This window comes from Jaculus jaculus, chromosome 19, assembly GCF_020740685.1.
Source record: "Jaculus jaculus isolate mJacJac1 chromosome 19, mJacJac1.mat.Y.cur, whole genome shotgun sequence".
Classification (NCBI taxonomy): domain Eukaryota; kingdom Metazoa; phylum Chordata; class Mammalia; order Rodentia; family Dipodidae; genus Jaculus; species Jaculus jaculus.
In genome coordinates, this window is record NC_059120.1 from 58460944 (window position 1) to 58476768 (window position 15825).

Below are 15825 nucleotides of genomic sequence, written 5' to 3' on the forward strand. Positions count from 1 at the left end.
AGGAGGAGACAGAGAGCGGCGGAGGAGGAGCCCCCCAGCAGCGAGTTGCGAGCGGCTGACCGCGGCCTCTGACCAGGACCGGAGTAGGGCCCCAAGCCCCCGGGCCCAGCGAGGGACGCGCAGTTTCCCACACCCTGTGTGTGCCTCCGCAGCTCCAGCTCGAGGAGCCCCCCGCCCCCCCACGGCCAAGAGGTAAGTGAACCCCACCTTGGTCTTTTTATTTTCTTCCCTTTTTGGCTCGGGGTCCACTAGAGAGTCCAGATTACTGCAGTGTCCTTCGTCCGTCCTGTGAGACCCCGTTCACACAGACGAATGCAGACCAAGATTCCCACCAGTCCCATTCCCAGTTGGCTTTGGAATTGGTTTTAACTGGGAGGAAAGATTGAGTAGCACTACAAGCCGCCCCCCACCTCCTCCTTAGCCTGGGCCGAGGGTCCCCAGAAACTTTCTCTTGCACTTCTCTTGAGGTCAGACCAACTGTCGGCTATGGGATGGAGAAGGGGGTGAGCGGCGACGATCGTCCTCCCAAGCCCAAGTCGTTTTCACTTTAGGTGGGGGAGACCCTCCCAGACCTGATAGAATCGAAGGGATGGAAACGCTGACGGTCTCTTAACTAGGACAAGGCGCCCCCCGCCCTAGTCCCGCACTCCCCCCCACCCCTGGCGCGGCGGGTTGGACCTGGGCCAGTGGCATTGGGGGGTGCGGGGGACACAGGAGGAGCCGCAGCTCGGAGAAGGGGGAAAGTTACCGGCTAGACTATTGGGTTTCTTGCACTTCCCGAGCCGCGTCCTCTCTTCCATGGGAGTGGGGTTCAGCAGTCACCCCCTCCCCGAGCACCGTCGGACGAACCCGCTTCCCTCCCTCCGAGTCTCACTCCCACTCCCTTCCTTTCTATTGCAATCCCCCCCACCACCACCACGACGCCACCAACCACCCGCTACCTTTTCCGAAGTGGTGGGCTGTGGCTCGGAGCACCCCCTACCCACCGGGCACCGGCGCACCTGCCCTACCCGGGAGTGGAGGTCGCTCGCTACTGGGCCGTGGACCCCGGTGTGCGCCGCGGGCAGAGGCTAGCCATTCCAGCGGCTTGGGTTTTTTTTGGGGGGGCGCTGCTTCCCACTTCCAGTTTTCTCTCCCCTTCTCCCACCCCACCCCCAAGTAAGAGAGCGACGTGTCCCGGTCGGAGCGGGGGGGGGAAGCGGTGTATGTGTGTTGGGGGGGCAGCGTGGGCAGCGGGTTGTGCCCGGACACGTGCCTGCCCAGGCGCCCCGGCCCTGCTGGTGTTTGGAGAGAGGGCGGGTCCCCTGCCCCCCGCCCCGCACAACCCCCATGTATCAAAGGGCGGCTGAGACGTGGTGAGACCTCGGGGCGCCCTGGGGGGTGGGGGGGGAGAGAGAGAGAGAGGCGGGGAGCCTGGGTCCGGAGCAGGGGAGGGGCAGAAGCGCCGGTGCTAGCTGACCCACAGGAAACGAGCGCTGCTGACCTAGTTTGGGACACCGGAAGTGGGTGCTGGGGAGAGGGGGAGACCGGCAATCTGTCCTGGCTTCCGGGCCAGGTGGAGGGCATTCTTGCATTGACCCCCGCCGGAATGCCTTGGAGACCCCTAGCTGCAGCTGAGAATGGGAATGAGTCAGCGCAGGTATTCCTCCTTTTCCCCCAATTTATTCCTGGAGCTGGGGAAGACCTTCACCAGGGGCTGGGGAGGGGAGCCAGGCAGCTTTGGGCAGTGACGGGTTAAGCCAGAATGGGAACTCTGTGTTCCCTTGGGGAGTGTATGTGTTGGAGTGAGGGGGGGTTGAGGCCTGAAGGATTATGGGGCTGCCTTCTGCTGCCTCCCCCACCAACTGGTTTGGTCACCCCTGTACCCTCCTGGCACTGTTGGTAGAGCTGGCATAGAGTGGACATTAGATTGGGAGGAGATATTGGGCATAGGAAGTGTTGTGCTGGGCAGGGGAAGGACGTATTTGTGACTAGATTTGGGTGGTAGGTAGTATTCCACCTTAGTGGTAACTGGAGAGGAGGGCAAGGGGCTCCCCCTGGAGCAGCTGATGAAACAGGGAGCAATCTCTGCCAGTGCCTCCTGCCCCTGGCTCCCGGGGACCCCAGCTCCCCCAGCGTGCTTCTGTTACATGGTTGCTGTAGGTACGATGCCGCCTGTTGGCACCCCCAGACACTGTCCCCCTCCCTTGGGTATCACCCCCCCAGACTTGGCACAGGGGTCAGGAAGGGGTTAATGCCACCAGAAAGGGGCTCTGGGGAAGAAAGGAGGCAGTGCCCACTAGGCTCAGGTGTCAAGGAGAGAGGACTGTTCTTCTGGGGCTCTCTCAGCACGAGTCAGCCCTGGCAATATGGACCCCAGTGCCTAGAGGACAGGTGCTGCCCTCTTCCCCCTTCCCCATGGTGCCCCCTGGCACCCAGGGCCCCCAGCTCCTCCTTGGCCTAGTGCCTGCCCCAGGAGGGCGCGGCGGGCAGCGGGGGCTGGGCTAACAATGCACCATCGGGCCCTTTGTGTGCTTGCACTTGGCACCCTGGGGAAGGGTGGGGGAAGGGGACCCAGCGGGCAGGGGGGGTGGAGTACCTCTGGGGTGAGACAGTGACGGCCGAGGAGAGAAACGGGAATAAAAACAGGTGAGGAGGGAAGGGGATTAGGTCAGATAGGGCGCAGCTCCCCCCTACCATCCCAAGCCAAGACTGAGAGAACCAGCTGTGGATCCTACCGTTGCCTAGATGGCATCCTGCTGGTGCCCTGAGCCCAGCCTAGCACCCGGCATTTGGGGGTCATAAGTCAGTGCCCGGGAGACCCCTCAGATGGAGGAGGCCTGGCTTGGTATTACCCCCTTCTTGATGGCTGAGAGACCCAGCTCTCCTGGCCCCAGGCCAAGGCCCCAAGATGGGGAGTGAATGGGCTCCAAGCAGGGCACTGCCCTCTGCTCCAACCCTCTGGGCCTGCTTCAGGGCTTCCTGCCTCCAGCTGGCTTGGCTCACTGACCTTCCTGAGCGTTAAGACAGCCCTGCCACTAGGCCTTGGGGCCTGTGCCTGTTTTGGCCTAGAGCTGAAAAGGAGAGTGGGGGAGGAAGGTAAGAATACTAAGAGACAGAAGGATAGGACCCTGGCATGGGGTGTGCCTACGCTGGCCTCTTCCCACACCCCCCCCCCTTCTGCTGAGTAAACTCGTGAGTAAACTTGACGTTTTGCCCGGACAGTTTGAAGTTGCCTTGCTGACCCCCCCACCCCAAGTCCTGCCAATACACAAGCCGCCAGGCACCACAGCAGGCCTGGGGGACTGGGAGGAAAGTAATAAAGTGATCTTGATCTACCATCAGGGGCTTGGAGGCAAGAAAGACCCCCCCACCCACCCCATCCAGCCAGAGTCAAGTCTTGTGAATAGTTTTGGCCGACAGGCGTCTGTTACACAGGCCTGGGAAGTCCAGACAACAGTACCCTCCAAGCAGGTCCACTGCCCACCTCCGACTTCCTTGCCTGCTAGGGAAATAAACCCAGCTGCCTTTTGGCTCCCTGACGTCCCATCTTTTGTGCTCCCAGACCACCTTGCAAATTCCCCAGAGAAGCCAAAGAAGTCTTCCCTTTTCTTCGTGGCTGGGAGGCAGGTAGCGGAGGCTCCTCTCAGCCCTCTTCCCTGAGGCCTCCCAGCTGCCACTGCTCTGGCTCTGCCTTGACTTCTTGCCTGGACCTAATCCCCCCCCCCACCTCCCCGCAAACCTTTACTATGCTTACGGTCAGACTGGCTCCCACCTGCCCCAGACCTTTCCTTGGCCTTCCAAGCTCTTTCCCAGAACCTTCAGAGCTTCCCAGACATAAATACCTGAACAAGCTCCGGGGGTTGAGGGTACCCTTGGCAAAAGTGGGCTGACCGACAGTCACAATGGAGCCAGTAATGACCCCCCACACCAATTAGTTGCCACTTGACATCACTAATTCCTCTTCTGACTCCCCAGGTCACCAGAGTGGCAGGGGAAATGCCTTCCCAGACCCTGCCTGGCCTCAGACTGGGGCTCCCCCAAGCCCTTACTTTCAGCCTCATGTCTCTGGCTTCAGTTTCCTTCCTGTTTCCACTCCCCCTCCTCCCCCGTCCCCCCAAAATGCCCCTTTCAACAGACATCCTCTCTTCCTTCCTTCCGCCTTTCCTTCCCTTTTGGCTGGAGCAAGGGGTCCTGTCCCCCTTCTATTGACTTCCTAGTCTCCTCTTCTTAGAAATGGTCCCTTTAGAGATGTGACCAACCACGTCCTCCGCCCTCCCTACTATATCAGCCAAACTCTTGGGAAGAGAAGAACCCAGGGCTTCTCAGGGAAACTACAACTCCCAGGGCACACACAAAACAGTTGTGGTGCACACTGGGAGTTGTAGTCCTCGAGCTTTCAATTTGGCTGACTCCGTAGTGACTGTGGATGAATGTAAAGGCCAGTGCCGTGACTGAGTCGCAACACGGATACCCTCTGCGTCCCCCTTACTGTGTTCTTGCCATGACCTTTCCATGTGACACCATGTACCCATGATTGACATCCATCTCTTCTGCTGAGACATGATACTCATTCTTACCTTAGGGCTCCACCCAAGAGATGCCCACACCCTTGCCCTGATGCCCCTGGCAGGGGTGAAATGAGAGGCCCCATGATCTCTTTCCTGCCCCCTGCCCTTCAGGCTGGCTCCCTCCCTTTATGGGGATCAAAGGGCAGGGAGCAGCCCCACCCTATTCTCTCTCAAGCTGTAGCCATTAGATTGGGGCTCTTCGGAATTGCGGGGACTTTGGTGCCCAGGCATTTGCAGGGAGGGAGGGAATGCTGGGGGGCTGGTGCCTGGCGGCAGCAGAGACAGCGGCCCCCACCCTAGGGCTCGTAGCCTTTAGTGACTGCTCCTGGGACTGTCCGTGGGTGCTCTCTTGTGTACGACCTGACCAGTATCTCCCTCTGAAGGAGACAGCTTGAAAACTGGGTCTTGGCTCTTATCTTTAAGGCCTAAGGGGCCTGAGCCTGTCTGCCAGGCACCAAGGCACAAGGGGTAACCCTCCCCCACCCTGGGCCCACAGTTGGCATAGGGTGCTGGGAGCAGGGGGGTAGGAGGGAGAAGAGGGCAGGATTGCCAGCATCCTGGTGGGTAGCTGCCAACCGGGCCGGGAGCTGGTGAGCAGCAGCAGCAGGCCAGCGGCATTGAGCCAGCAGCTGTTGGGGGTAGCAGGGAGGGGGTGCCCTAGGGGGCCTTTCTGTGATTCTGCCTGAGCCTGGCAGGACTAGAGGTGGCCTGTGCTCTGGAGGACGCTAGGGTACCACCTTCGTTCCAGGAAGAAAGGGACCCTAGGAGTTGTTGAAGGGAAGCTTCCTGACCTACCCATCTGGGCTCGGAGCCCTCCTGAGTTGCCCCTCAGGCCCAGGCGGGTCCCACCCAACCGGCCAGGGTGGCAGTGACTTGCGCAAGGGGTGGGGCTAGGCGCTTCCCAGCAGATGCCCCCTCCCAGCTTCTTCCTCTTTCGGTGCCTACGGCTCCCCCCCCACACACACATCTGTCTATCCCCTAAGCTAGCTCTGTCCCCCTGGTCCCCCTGGCCACTGGGGTCTGGCATGCACACTGCCCCCTGGCCTGGTTGGCAGGGCTGGTGCCCTGGCCCAGGAACTGTGGTATGTGAGTGGGATTGGGGTGAGGCTGTGGGGAGGGCAGGGTGCTGCCTTGCCCAGCCCCTGAGGGCCCTAGACTGGTATAGGGTGGGGAGAATTCGGACAGCTGAGGTGTGAGGACTAGGGGCTTACTGGGCTCTGAAGGGTCTCTTTGTGGTCCCCCTAATCACACATACCCTGAGGGGCTTGGACCTGGGCACCTGTCACCCCTGGCATTGACTGCCCAGGGTTCCCCTCCTCCCTGTTTGGCCACTGCTAACTTCTTGTCCCCTCCCCTCTCTTCTTCCTTCTCCTGGTCCCACCTCCAGTAGCCTCTCCCGTCGCTGCTCCTCACCTCTGTCCTCCTGGACTGTCCCGCCACCTACCTTCCCTGCCCCTCACCTTAGTCCCCTTTTAGGACAGGCGGGGGTGGGGACAGCTGGGGCTTCGGGCACCTCAGGCGGATTCTGGGTCCTCTCCCACGCTGCCAGCCCTCCTGTAACCCCTCCCTCCGGGCTGGGGGGGGAGGGGGACAGCACCCAGAGGGTTAAGGCTGTAGGGGGGAGGGGCTGGGCCAGGTCGTGGGCGGCCCCTTTGAAGGAGGGAGCTGGAGTGGGGGAGCAGCCACCCTGCCTCCCCCTCCAGCCAGCCCTCCCCCTGCCCCTCCCCGCGTGCTGCCCCCAGGGGCCGGGCGGAGGTGCGGGCCAGGCCCCTCGGAGGGAGCGTTCAGGTGAGTAGGCCCTTCTCCCTTCCCGGCTCTCGGGAGGTCAGGCCCCAGGGGAGGCTCGGAGGCCTAGAATTGGCCAAGGGTCAGGGGAGGACTGAAAAACAGGCCAGGAAGAAGGTGTCCAGATTTCACCAGAGGCTTTAGGGAATGGAGGAGCAGAGGCACGGGCGTGGGGGGTGGTTTCACGCCAAGGGAGACCCAGAGGGCCAGGAGAGGCAGAAGAAGGGGCCTGTGCTCGCTGGGCCGGGCCAGGAGGTTGGACAGGCTGGCAAAGAGCCGGACTCCGGGGACTGGGCTGGGGTGTCTTCTGGGGCTGGGGGGCTCAGGTTTCTGCTGTCGTCCTGTCGGGTGTGGGGTTACCAGCCGGCTCGGTTACCCAGCCAAAGACACAGCTGGGGGGGAGGCGGGCATAGGGTAGACCCTGGCACCTGGTGAAATCTCCTTAGGCCCTAAGGGGGAGCTGGCACTGCCCGGGCAGACCCTGCTGGGAACCCTGATAACCGGGGTCTATCCAGCCGGGCACTTGCTTGGCCGAGGATGGATGCCCTCCTGGGAAAGTCCAGCCACTCCAGAGCTGGAAAGTGTGACGGGCAGAGAGGCACTGGCTGTCCCCCTCACCCCACATCCGCTCTAGCTGCACAACTGCCCCCCCACCCCTCCGTCACCTCTTCTCTCCAACTAGCTCCCAAACTTTTGGTCCCCTGCTTTTTTCATGAGGCAGGTATGATTGTCCCACACCCGGTTGTCTCTTGGCCAGACCGGGCCCTGCAGGACAGGTCCCCGGTCTTGATTTGGTCCCTCTGCCATTTCTACCCTTCACGGGCATTGGGGAGGCGAGGGGATGCTTGGAGTGGGGTGCCATGCACGGAGAGCTCTGGAGAAGCTTCTGTGAGAGAAGGGATGGGAAGGGTCTAGAAAGGAGGGAGGAGGATGGTGCTCAGCATGAGGCCTGGGAACAGGTGTTGAAGACGAGGCATGGAGGCCCACGAGGGCTGAGGGAAGGGAAGCAAAAGGTGGAATCTCGTGGAGGGAAGACAAGACAGGAGGTAGCAAGGGAACAGAGGGGCAGAGAAGTCCCAAGAGAGAAGCTCATAGAGTACGGGGCGGCTGATGGGCAGGGGTTGCCTGAGTTGGAAAGTGAGAGGGGGTTGGCCCCCCAATTCCTCCCTCCGCCATCTTTTCTCTCCTGTGTCCCATTCCCCTTCGTGAGGCCAAGGGACTGTGGTTGGTGGAAAGCAAGGAAGAGCCCTGGGTCCTCCCTGTCCCAGGAGCCCCCCACCAAGAGGACCGCGAGTCTTGGGGAGGGGAGCTTAACCCTCACAGCACCGGGAAGCGGCACGCTCCCCTGCCTCCTTCCCCCTTCGTGGCTTGCGGTCTCTCTTCTCCGCCTTGGCCCCCAGGAAGTGTGAGTGCTGGGGGTGGTGAGGTTAGGAGGGGGGAAGCATCGCATGGGGGATGGGGAAGACACACAGGAGCTTGGAGGGCTGGCGTTGAGGGTGCCATAAATGTCTCGGGCATCCCTGGGCCTCGGACCTCTGTCAGAGCCCTTGCAATCCCCCAGTGACATGTGGCTCAGCTGCTTCCCCCTGCCTCCCTGAGTGGGCAATCCAGATGGCCATGGGCCCCCCCCCCCAGGGCCCCAGAGGCCCTCAGAAAGGATAAGGGGTGCCAAGGAATAAGGATTCCTGAGTCTCTAAGGACTTTGGACTGGTGGTCCAATTCTCCTACCCCCTCTTTCTATCCAGCCACAAGCCAAAACCCTGGCTTCATGCAAACCTAGTTCCAAAAAAACAGGAAGAGAACCTGAGGCTGGAGTTGGGGTGGGGGGGTGACAGAGAAAGGAGACAGAAGTAAGGGGGAGGGGTGGCCGGCCAAGGTAAGAAGCACTGGGCAGGGCCTCGGGTCTCTCCTTGGCCCCTCACAGAAAGGTGTCACAGCCTGGTCCTCACCTTCCCTCACCCCAAGCTGCGACTCCAGAGGCCGGCCGGGTCTGGCAGTGTTGGGAGAAGGGGCCTTAGAGCCTGAGAGGACGTGGGGGGGGGGGGTTCTGTGTGCCTGTGTCTCGGTGGCCCATATCTATTTTCTACGCCACTAATCCTGGTTGTGCCTGCTGCCCCCCCCCATAAGCCTTGGTTCCCTAATCCCCAGGGTGGGGAGCAGGGTGGCCAGCCTCATTCAGAGCCTCCCAGGCCTGCCCTTCAGCTGCCTCGAGCCAGCATGGTTTGTCGCGGCGCACCCGAGCCCTGTCCCGGACACAGCCTGAGGTCAGCACCTGGAAAGACCTTCCAAGGCAGGGCCGTGCCCTCTCCCTTTTGGTTTCTTGGTGGTGGACACCCTGTGGCAGGTGCCCTTGGGCACTGAGGGACAGGTGACAGGGACGCCCACCTTTTCCCCCTTCCACCTTTCTCGCTTTCATGTCTTCTCCCCACCAAAGATGGGAAGGCTTGACACTGGGCCCAGTTTCAAGAGAGCTGCCCACCGGCTTGGCCGGTCTAGCAGGCCTAACAGTGAGGGGAGCCTGGGGGGGGTGGCGGGAAAGAGGGGAGTGATGGGGTGGGGCCCCCTGTTCTTCCCCCTACCAGGCAAACAGACCTTGCCCGGTTCCCTGGCACAGCTGCCCCCCCAACCAACACACACGCCCATGCCCACAAGCTCTTAGCAAGAGGGGGCATGCCAGGCTGGGTAAGGGATGGGCCGCCTGCATGGGGCGTCAGGGGACTTGGCCCTCTGGGATGTAGATGTGGGAAGGGTGCCCAAAGTAGGGTGGGCACCCTGGCACAAGTGCCCTACCCTGGCAGAAAGAAGGGAGAAGGCCTCCACCCCACCAGTCCCTCCCAGATGATGGGACAAGGAGTGCCCCCTTGGCCTTGTTGGCACCAACATAGTTCCAGGTGGCACCTCTGTTGGCATGGGTGCCAGGGCTGTGGGATTTCCCAGAAGCAGGAGAGAGCCACATGAACGCCCTCTCCTACCCTGTGTGCCCTCTGCCTCTCTCCTTCCTAACTGCCTCGTGCCGTGGGCATTGGATTTGGCCACAAGGGGTTCCACACCCACTTTGCCTTAGCCCTGTGTGAGCTGGAGAAGCAGCCTGAGCCCGCACGCTGACGCCCGGCCGGCCAATCTGTGCCCCTGCCCTGCCTTGTTGCCAAGAGACTGGCCCCGTGGTGGGAAGAAGGAGGCGGGTTTAGCAACAGGAGTGGGTGGGGTGGGTAGGGAAGGAGAGGGATGGGGTGAGCCACGTGTCTATGGGTGCCCAGTTCCTAGCCAATGGGCAGCAAGGATGGCCCCACCATGCCCCTTAGGAGGAATGTGATGTACTTGGGCCCAAGAGAGTGCCCGCTGCTGTTTTAAGTAGCAGACACTGCTGCCGCTCCTTTCCTTGCTCTCTGGTGGTGGGTTTTTTTGTTGTTGTTCCTAAGACCTGGGATCATTTGCCACTTAGGACTGGGAGCTGGGAGAACTCTTGGAGTACTTGTTTCCCCCAGGGAGAGAAGTGGTTTGAGGACTTAAGGTGAGAGCTGGTGGGCTATGTAAGGATACCCAGGTGTGGCTTCCAAGCTATCTGACAAGGAGGGTGCTTGCTCTGTAAGGGCTTCCGCATAGGAGCGTTGGCATTGCAGCGAAGGTGACAGGCAGAGACAATACAGTTCTTGTGTCCTGAAGAGGAGGAAATTTGTGGCCCCTGGCAGCCCCCCTTCCCCCCCCCCAAAAAAAAAAACTTTCCCCATCAATGGCCAGTACCGATAAGCTTCTGGAATATCAAAGGACACTGACAAAATGTCAGGAAGGCTTGCCTTGAAGAGCCTCTAACATTACAGACATTACTGGCCTTTAACATTACAGACCAGGAACTGGCCTCCTTGGGAAAGGAAGTGACTTGGCCAAGGTCAGGTAGCTCCAGTAACGTGGTTCCCTCAGGGTATGTTGAGGGAGGGAGACAGACCTGTCTCCCAGTAGTTTTCTCTCTGAGGCCACCTGTGTAGTGGAATCTGCCCTGAGGCCAGGCCTCACCCCAGACCACTGCCTGAGCCCCCAATGTATGTCAGGCACTCTGCCACACCTGGCCGCATCGCCCCCCTGCACTCTGCTGGAATTATCCAGTACCACACATGAGGAGAGAGGAGATACGATCGCCTGCCTAAGATCATGGAACTGAGAATCCAGTTGCAGATATCACTGACTGGGAGCTCAGCCCCTTCCAGGCCCAACACTGTCTCTCCTAGTTGCCCCAGAGTGCCCCCGCCCAAAAGAAGAAGGGTCAAGGCCGAAAAACTGGATCCCCGGGGGGGGGGGGGGGGGGGGGGGGGGGGGGACCGTCACTCTCACTCTCGCTTCCTGTACAGCCGAGGAGAGAGTGGAGGGAGAACTGACTTGCCCAAGGTCGTTCAGCAAGATGGTAGCAGGGAGGAGGACAAGCCAGTCTCCCCGCTCCTAGGTCACGCATGCCACAACACGTGCCCACCTCCACCCTCACGGGTGGCAGGCTGCGCCAGAGGGAGATGCACGGAGGGTGGACCCTCCGGAGAGGTGGTGTCTCCTGCCCTGGAGAGGGAGAGATAGTGTAGTGCCGGGGGAGGGGAGGGGCTGGAACTTGGTCTCTTGGCAGTGGGGGGGGGAGGGTGTGGAGGTGATGCTTATCTGTTAAGGGCAGGAAGTACCCGCACCCGCCAGTGACACCCCAACAAAAGGTGGCTGCTCCTTGGCCCCATGGGGGAGGGACAGTGTGGGGGGGGGTTGGAATTAAGGATGCTGGGAGCTGGTTCCATTTTGCCTATAGAAGCCAGGATCTAGAAGGAAAGGAATTTGGGGGTGGGGAGGGGAGGGGGGCACCAGGGGGGTGAAGATGATGTTTGGAAATGCCTCTTGTTTGCAATGTTTTACAATGCACCCATCTTTGGGACTGAAACCAGCCATGCCTCACCTGTAGCAGACCCTGGTCCAGTGTCAGCCTGAATTCTCCTCTCCTTGGCCTCCCCTGACGCTATCGCTACCAGGAGGCTCTATCACAGGCTGTTAGCTTTTCAGATGACTGAGGCCGGCTGGAGCCACCAGACAGATACCTCCAGCCACTTCTTCCTGCAGCCTAAGCCAGAACCCCAGCATCATAGCTCCCAGACCAGAGCGTCTGGTGAAGGGATGGGGAGTGGGGGAAGTGAAGCAGAAACAAGCGTAGGAAAGATCCAGAGGCAGGAACCAGGCCTGGGAGCAGGCAGAGTAGACGCACACGCGCGCTGGGTTAGGGAGGCAAGGTCCGGGCCCACCGGCTAGGTTCGAGCCCCGTTCCTCACTTCACACGAACGGACAGCCACGTCTTCTATCTGAACCGTGGACCCCTAGTGTATCAAATGGACAGTACTCATACTTCAGAGGGCTAGGGAAGACTGAGTGGGGCTTAAAGCACTTAGAAAAATATCTGTATATTGCCTTTACTCCTGGCCTTTGGGAGGCAGAGGTAGGAGGATCACTGTGAGTTCCAAGCCATCCAGAGACTACTTAGTGAATTCCAGGTCAGCCTGGACTAGAATGAGACCCTACCTCGGAAAAGCAAAAACAAAAGAAAGCAAAATGTCTGCGTATGACTCTCCGTCATTAGTGTTAGTCAGCATTGGCACCCCTTCCCAAGACCCCTTGCAGGGTTAAGTGCTCTTACCCATTCCCTTCTACTTGACCCTGCAGGAGAAGATGGGGAGCCCCGAGGATGACCTGATTGGAATTCCATTCCCAGACCACAGCAGTGAGCTCCTGAGCTGCCTCAATGAACAGCGGCAGCTGGGCCATCTATGCGACCTCACTATCAGGACACAGGGCCTTGAATACCGCACCCACCGGGCTGTGCTGGCCGCCTGCAGCCACTACTTCAAGAAGCTCTTCACCGAGGGAGGGGGTGGGGCTGCCATGGGGGCAGGCGGGGGTGGGACAGTCACTGGGGGAGCAGGGGCCGGTGTGTGTGAGCTGGACTTTGTAGGGCCTGAGGCCCTAGGTGCCCTGCTCGAATTTGCCTACACGGCCACACTGACTACCAGCAGCGCCAACATGCCCGCTGTCCTCCAGGCTGCTCGACTGCTGGAGATCCCGTGTGTCATTGCTGCCTGCATGGAGATTCTCCAAGGCAGTGGGCTAGAAGCCCCCAGCCCAGACGAAGATGACTGTGAGCGAGCCCGACAGTACTTGGAGGCTTTTGCCACCGCCACCGCCTCAGGAGTCCCTAATGGTGAAGACAGCCTCTCACAGACGCCCCTCCTGCCACCGCCGCTGCCACCGCCGCCGCCACGACCTGTTGCCCGCCGCAGCCGCAAGCCCCGGAAAGCTTTCTTGCAAACCAAAGGGGCCCGAGCAAACCACCTGGTCTCTGAGGTGCCCACGGTGCCCACCCATCCCTTGACCTACGAGGAAGAAGAGGTGGTGGGCAGAGTGGCCAGCACCGGGAGCAGTGGGCTGGGGGACAGCTACAGTCCTCCCACAGGGACTGCCTCACCTCCCGAGAGGCCCCTGAGCTACGACGTCTGTGAGGGTGAGGAAGAGGAGGAGGAGCTGGCATACCCCCCAGCCTACGGGCTGACGCAGGGCAGTGAGCCCCCGCTGTCCCCAGAGGAGCTGGGTTCCGATGAAGACGCCATCGATCCCGACCTGATGGCCTACCTAAGTTCCCTGCACCAAGACGCCTTGGCACCAGGCCTGGACGGCCAAGACAAGCTGGTGCGCAAACGTCGCTCTCAGATGCCCCAGGAATGTCCAGTCTGCCACAAGATAATCCACGGGGCGGGCAAACTGCCGCGCCACATGAGGACCCACACCGGGGAGAAGCCCTTTGCTTGTGAGGTCTGTGGTGTCCGTTTCACAAGGTGAGCGAGTGGGGGCGGGGGTCCCAGCCAGGGCTAGGGGTGGGCGCGAAATGCAAGCGTGGGAATAGATGGTCCTAGAGGGGCGGGCCCATTTGTGGGGTTCTGGAGTTGAGAGGACAGGAGACCAGGAGGCTGACGCTGGGAGAAAGTAACCAAGGGGGTGCAGGATTTGGAGCCCAAGCTGGCGGTAGTGAAGGCAGCGGGATGGGTACTGACGGGGGGAGGGGGGCAGTCAGCAAGGGTACCCTGCGGCAGTCATTGGGAAACAGTGGCGAACACTGGAGGACCAGGATGGGCTCAGGATTCCATACTGAGACCTGAATGCTTTGTTTCCGCCTCCCCCCCCCCACATCCCCATCATCTCTGCCTGTACCCCAGAAACGACAAGCTGAAGATCCACATGCGGAAGCATACGGGAGAGCGTCCGTACTCGTGCCCGCACTGCCCAGCCCGCTTCCTGCACAGCTACGACCTCAAGAACCATATGCACCTGCACACGGGGGACCGGCCCTACGAGTGCCACCTGTGCCACAAGGCTTTTGCCAAGGAGGACCACCTGCAGCGCCATCTCAAGGGCCAGAACTGCCTGGAGGTGCGCACCCGGAGGCGCCGCAAAGACGACGCTCCCCCGCATTACCCACCACCCTCGACCACCGCATCCCCTGCTGGTCTTGACCTCTCCAATGGCCACCTGGACACCTTCCGCCTCTCTCTGGCTCGATTCTGGGAGCAGTCGGCCCCTACGGGGCCCCCCGTGTCCACCCCAGGGCCCCCTGAGGAGGAGGAGGAAGAGGAGGGCACACCTACCACACCGCAGGCTGAAGGTGCCATGGAGTCCTCTTAAAGAGGGATGAGTGGCCAGGCTGGCCCAGCACAAGGCCGGGTACACCCATGCCAAGCAGTGGGCGCACAGAAAAGAAAAAGTGGAGATGGGGTCAGGGATGCTGAGCCTCGCTGGCATCAGAGTTGCCCCTTCCCCCACAGCCCTCATTCCAATTCCAAGCTACGGTTTTGGGGCACAGGCTCTCCAAATTGGAGTGATCACCCAAGGAGTTATCCGTGATATTATGTATATATTTATAGCTCTATTGTAAAAGTGGGATCCCTGTCTCCAGCTGCTCCTGGAGAATAGAAGCAATAATGTATTTCTGATTTGTGGGGGTCCCATTTCGGCTATGCGGGTTTCTAGGGGGCCGGGGCTTGGGACCAAAGCCTTGCCCCACTTCATGCCCCCCTGGGGGTTTTGGCTATGTCAGGGGGTGAACTGCCCCTCCCTTCTGAGACCCCCACCCTTCCTTTCCTTCCTGGTTTCTGTTCCCTTTTCCTGGAAGTGAATTATGCCAAGGGGGAGATGGCAAAGGAAGGGCAGGTGGGGGAGCGCAAGGTGGACACCTGAGAGACTGGGGGGACCGGGCCCGTAGGGATGGAGCCATCCCAGCTCCCCCTTCACCCCCCCCCCACCTCCAGCGCTGAGTCACGGGGTCCTAGGGAAGAAGGGGGCGGGGTGGCCTGATTGGCTCACCCGCCCCTGGGGGCAGCGGGGCTCCACCCAGCCAGGAGCGCTCCTCGCTCCCCTCCCCCTGTCCCTGGGCAGGGAATGTCTTGTTCTGGGCGCTCCCTCCCTGGGGCCAGAGGGCAGGGCGGGCCGGGCCGGCTCCTACTCCCTTCTCCCCACCTCCCCGCCCAGGTGCGAGCCGGAGCTGCCACCGGCTCGGCTGCCGCCCCTGACTCACGCCGCCCCCGGGCTGGCGCGGGGTGTGGGACGGGGTGAGGGGTTGGGGGAGCCGACCAGCCGGCGCCATCTGGCGGCCTCGCCCGGTCCCTGAACGGGGCAGGCTAGCGCCCCCGGCTACCGCGTCCAGCCGCCCAGCTGCCCGCACCCAGCCGTGCCGTCCCGGCCCTTGCCAACGCAGTGGGCAGGCGACGTGCCTGCCGCAGGAAGAGGGGGCTGGGGGCGGGGGAGGACTGGTCCTCAGACCCTTGCCATGCACTCTTTGCACCCCCATTCTGTACATAGCCTCTTGTTGGTCTTGTTGAAATCCAATTTCAGATTTTTAACTATCCAATTCTGCTGGGGGTGTGTATGTGGGGGGTTCTTCCCACCTCGAGCCTTTCCTCCTCGCTGGGTGCTGGACCCGACCCCCCTCTCCCCCCCCCACTGCGGCCTGGGCTCCAGCTTGCACTATCACCCCTCCCTGACCTGGCGGCCCTCCCCCTCCATAAAAGGGGCAGGTTCAGGGGCCCGGTGCTCCCCCCCACCTTGCGTCCCCATGCCCATTTGCACAGCTGCCCAGGTGCTCCCTACGTGGGGAGGGGCTCCAGGGAAGGGTAGCAGGACCAGTCCCTGTATCTATTTAAAAAGTGATGTAATATATTAGTAGAAGGGGAGGCTGGGTGCCCTGGGCCTCATCTTAGCATTTCAGGTGATGGGGAGAGCCCAGGACTTGGGGAGACCTGGGGCTTAGTCCCAGAGAGTCGGGGGGCAACGTTGCCTCCCCGCTCCCTGCCTGCAGCTTTCCCAGACAGTGCCTTAGAGGGGTAAGCGGCGCCCCCTCCGCTGTTCCCTTCCTCTCCCCACCTCGGGTGTAAACGACAGGAAGAAATAATAATAATTTAAGATTCGCACGTGTCCACCTTTGGTTCTTGTA

General features: G+C 61.1%; 1 protein-coding gene across 2 annotated transcripts; it reads left to right on the top strand.

Moving 5' to 3' along the window:
- Window positions 1-14909, top strand: Zbtb7b (zinc finger and BTB domain containing 7B). Of its 2 annotated transcripts, none has more exons than XM_045138242.1 (3): window positions 1-192; window positions 12012-13177; window positions 13556-14909. In XM_045138242.1, exons 2-3 carry the CDS (start codon window positions 12018-12020, stop codon window positions 14019-14021), a joined length of 1626 nt encoding a protein of 541 aa, XP_044994177.1. In that variant the 5' UTR covers window positions 1-192; window positions 12012-12017; the 3' UTR covers window positions 14022-14909. The 2 variants fall into 2 exon arrangements, with proteins under 2 accessions (XP_044994177.1, XP_044994176.1); XM_045138241.1 differs by lacking the exon at window positions 1-192 and adding an exon at window positions 1552-1639.
- The last annotated feature ends 916 nt before the right edge of the window (window positions 14910-15825 follow it).

Bases quoted from the DNA above. Each gene is read 5' to 3' on its own strand.
- Zbtb7b (XM_045138241.1), top strand. From the start codon at position 1,589: ATGCCTTGGAGACCCCTAGCTGCAGCTGAGAATGGGAATGAGTCAGCG. The intron at 1,640-12,011 runs GTATTCCTCCTT...TTGACCCTGCAG, and splicing joins ATGGGAATGAGTCAGCGCAG to GAGAAGATGGGGAGCCCCGA. The intron at 13,178-13,555 runs GTGAGCGAGTGG...CCTGTACCCCAG, and splicing joins TGTGGTGTCCGTTTCACAAG to AAACGACAAGCTGAAGATCC.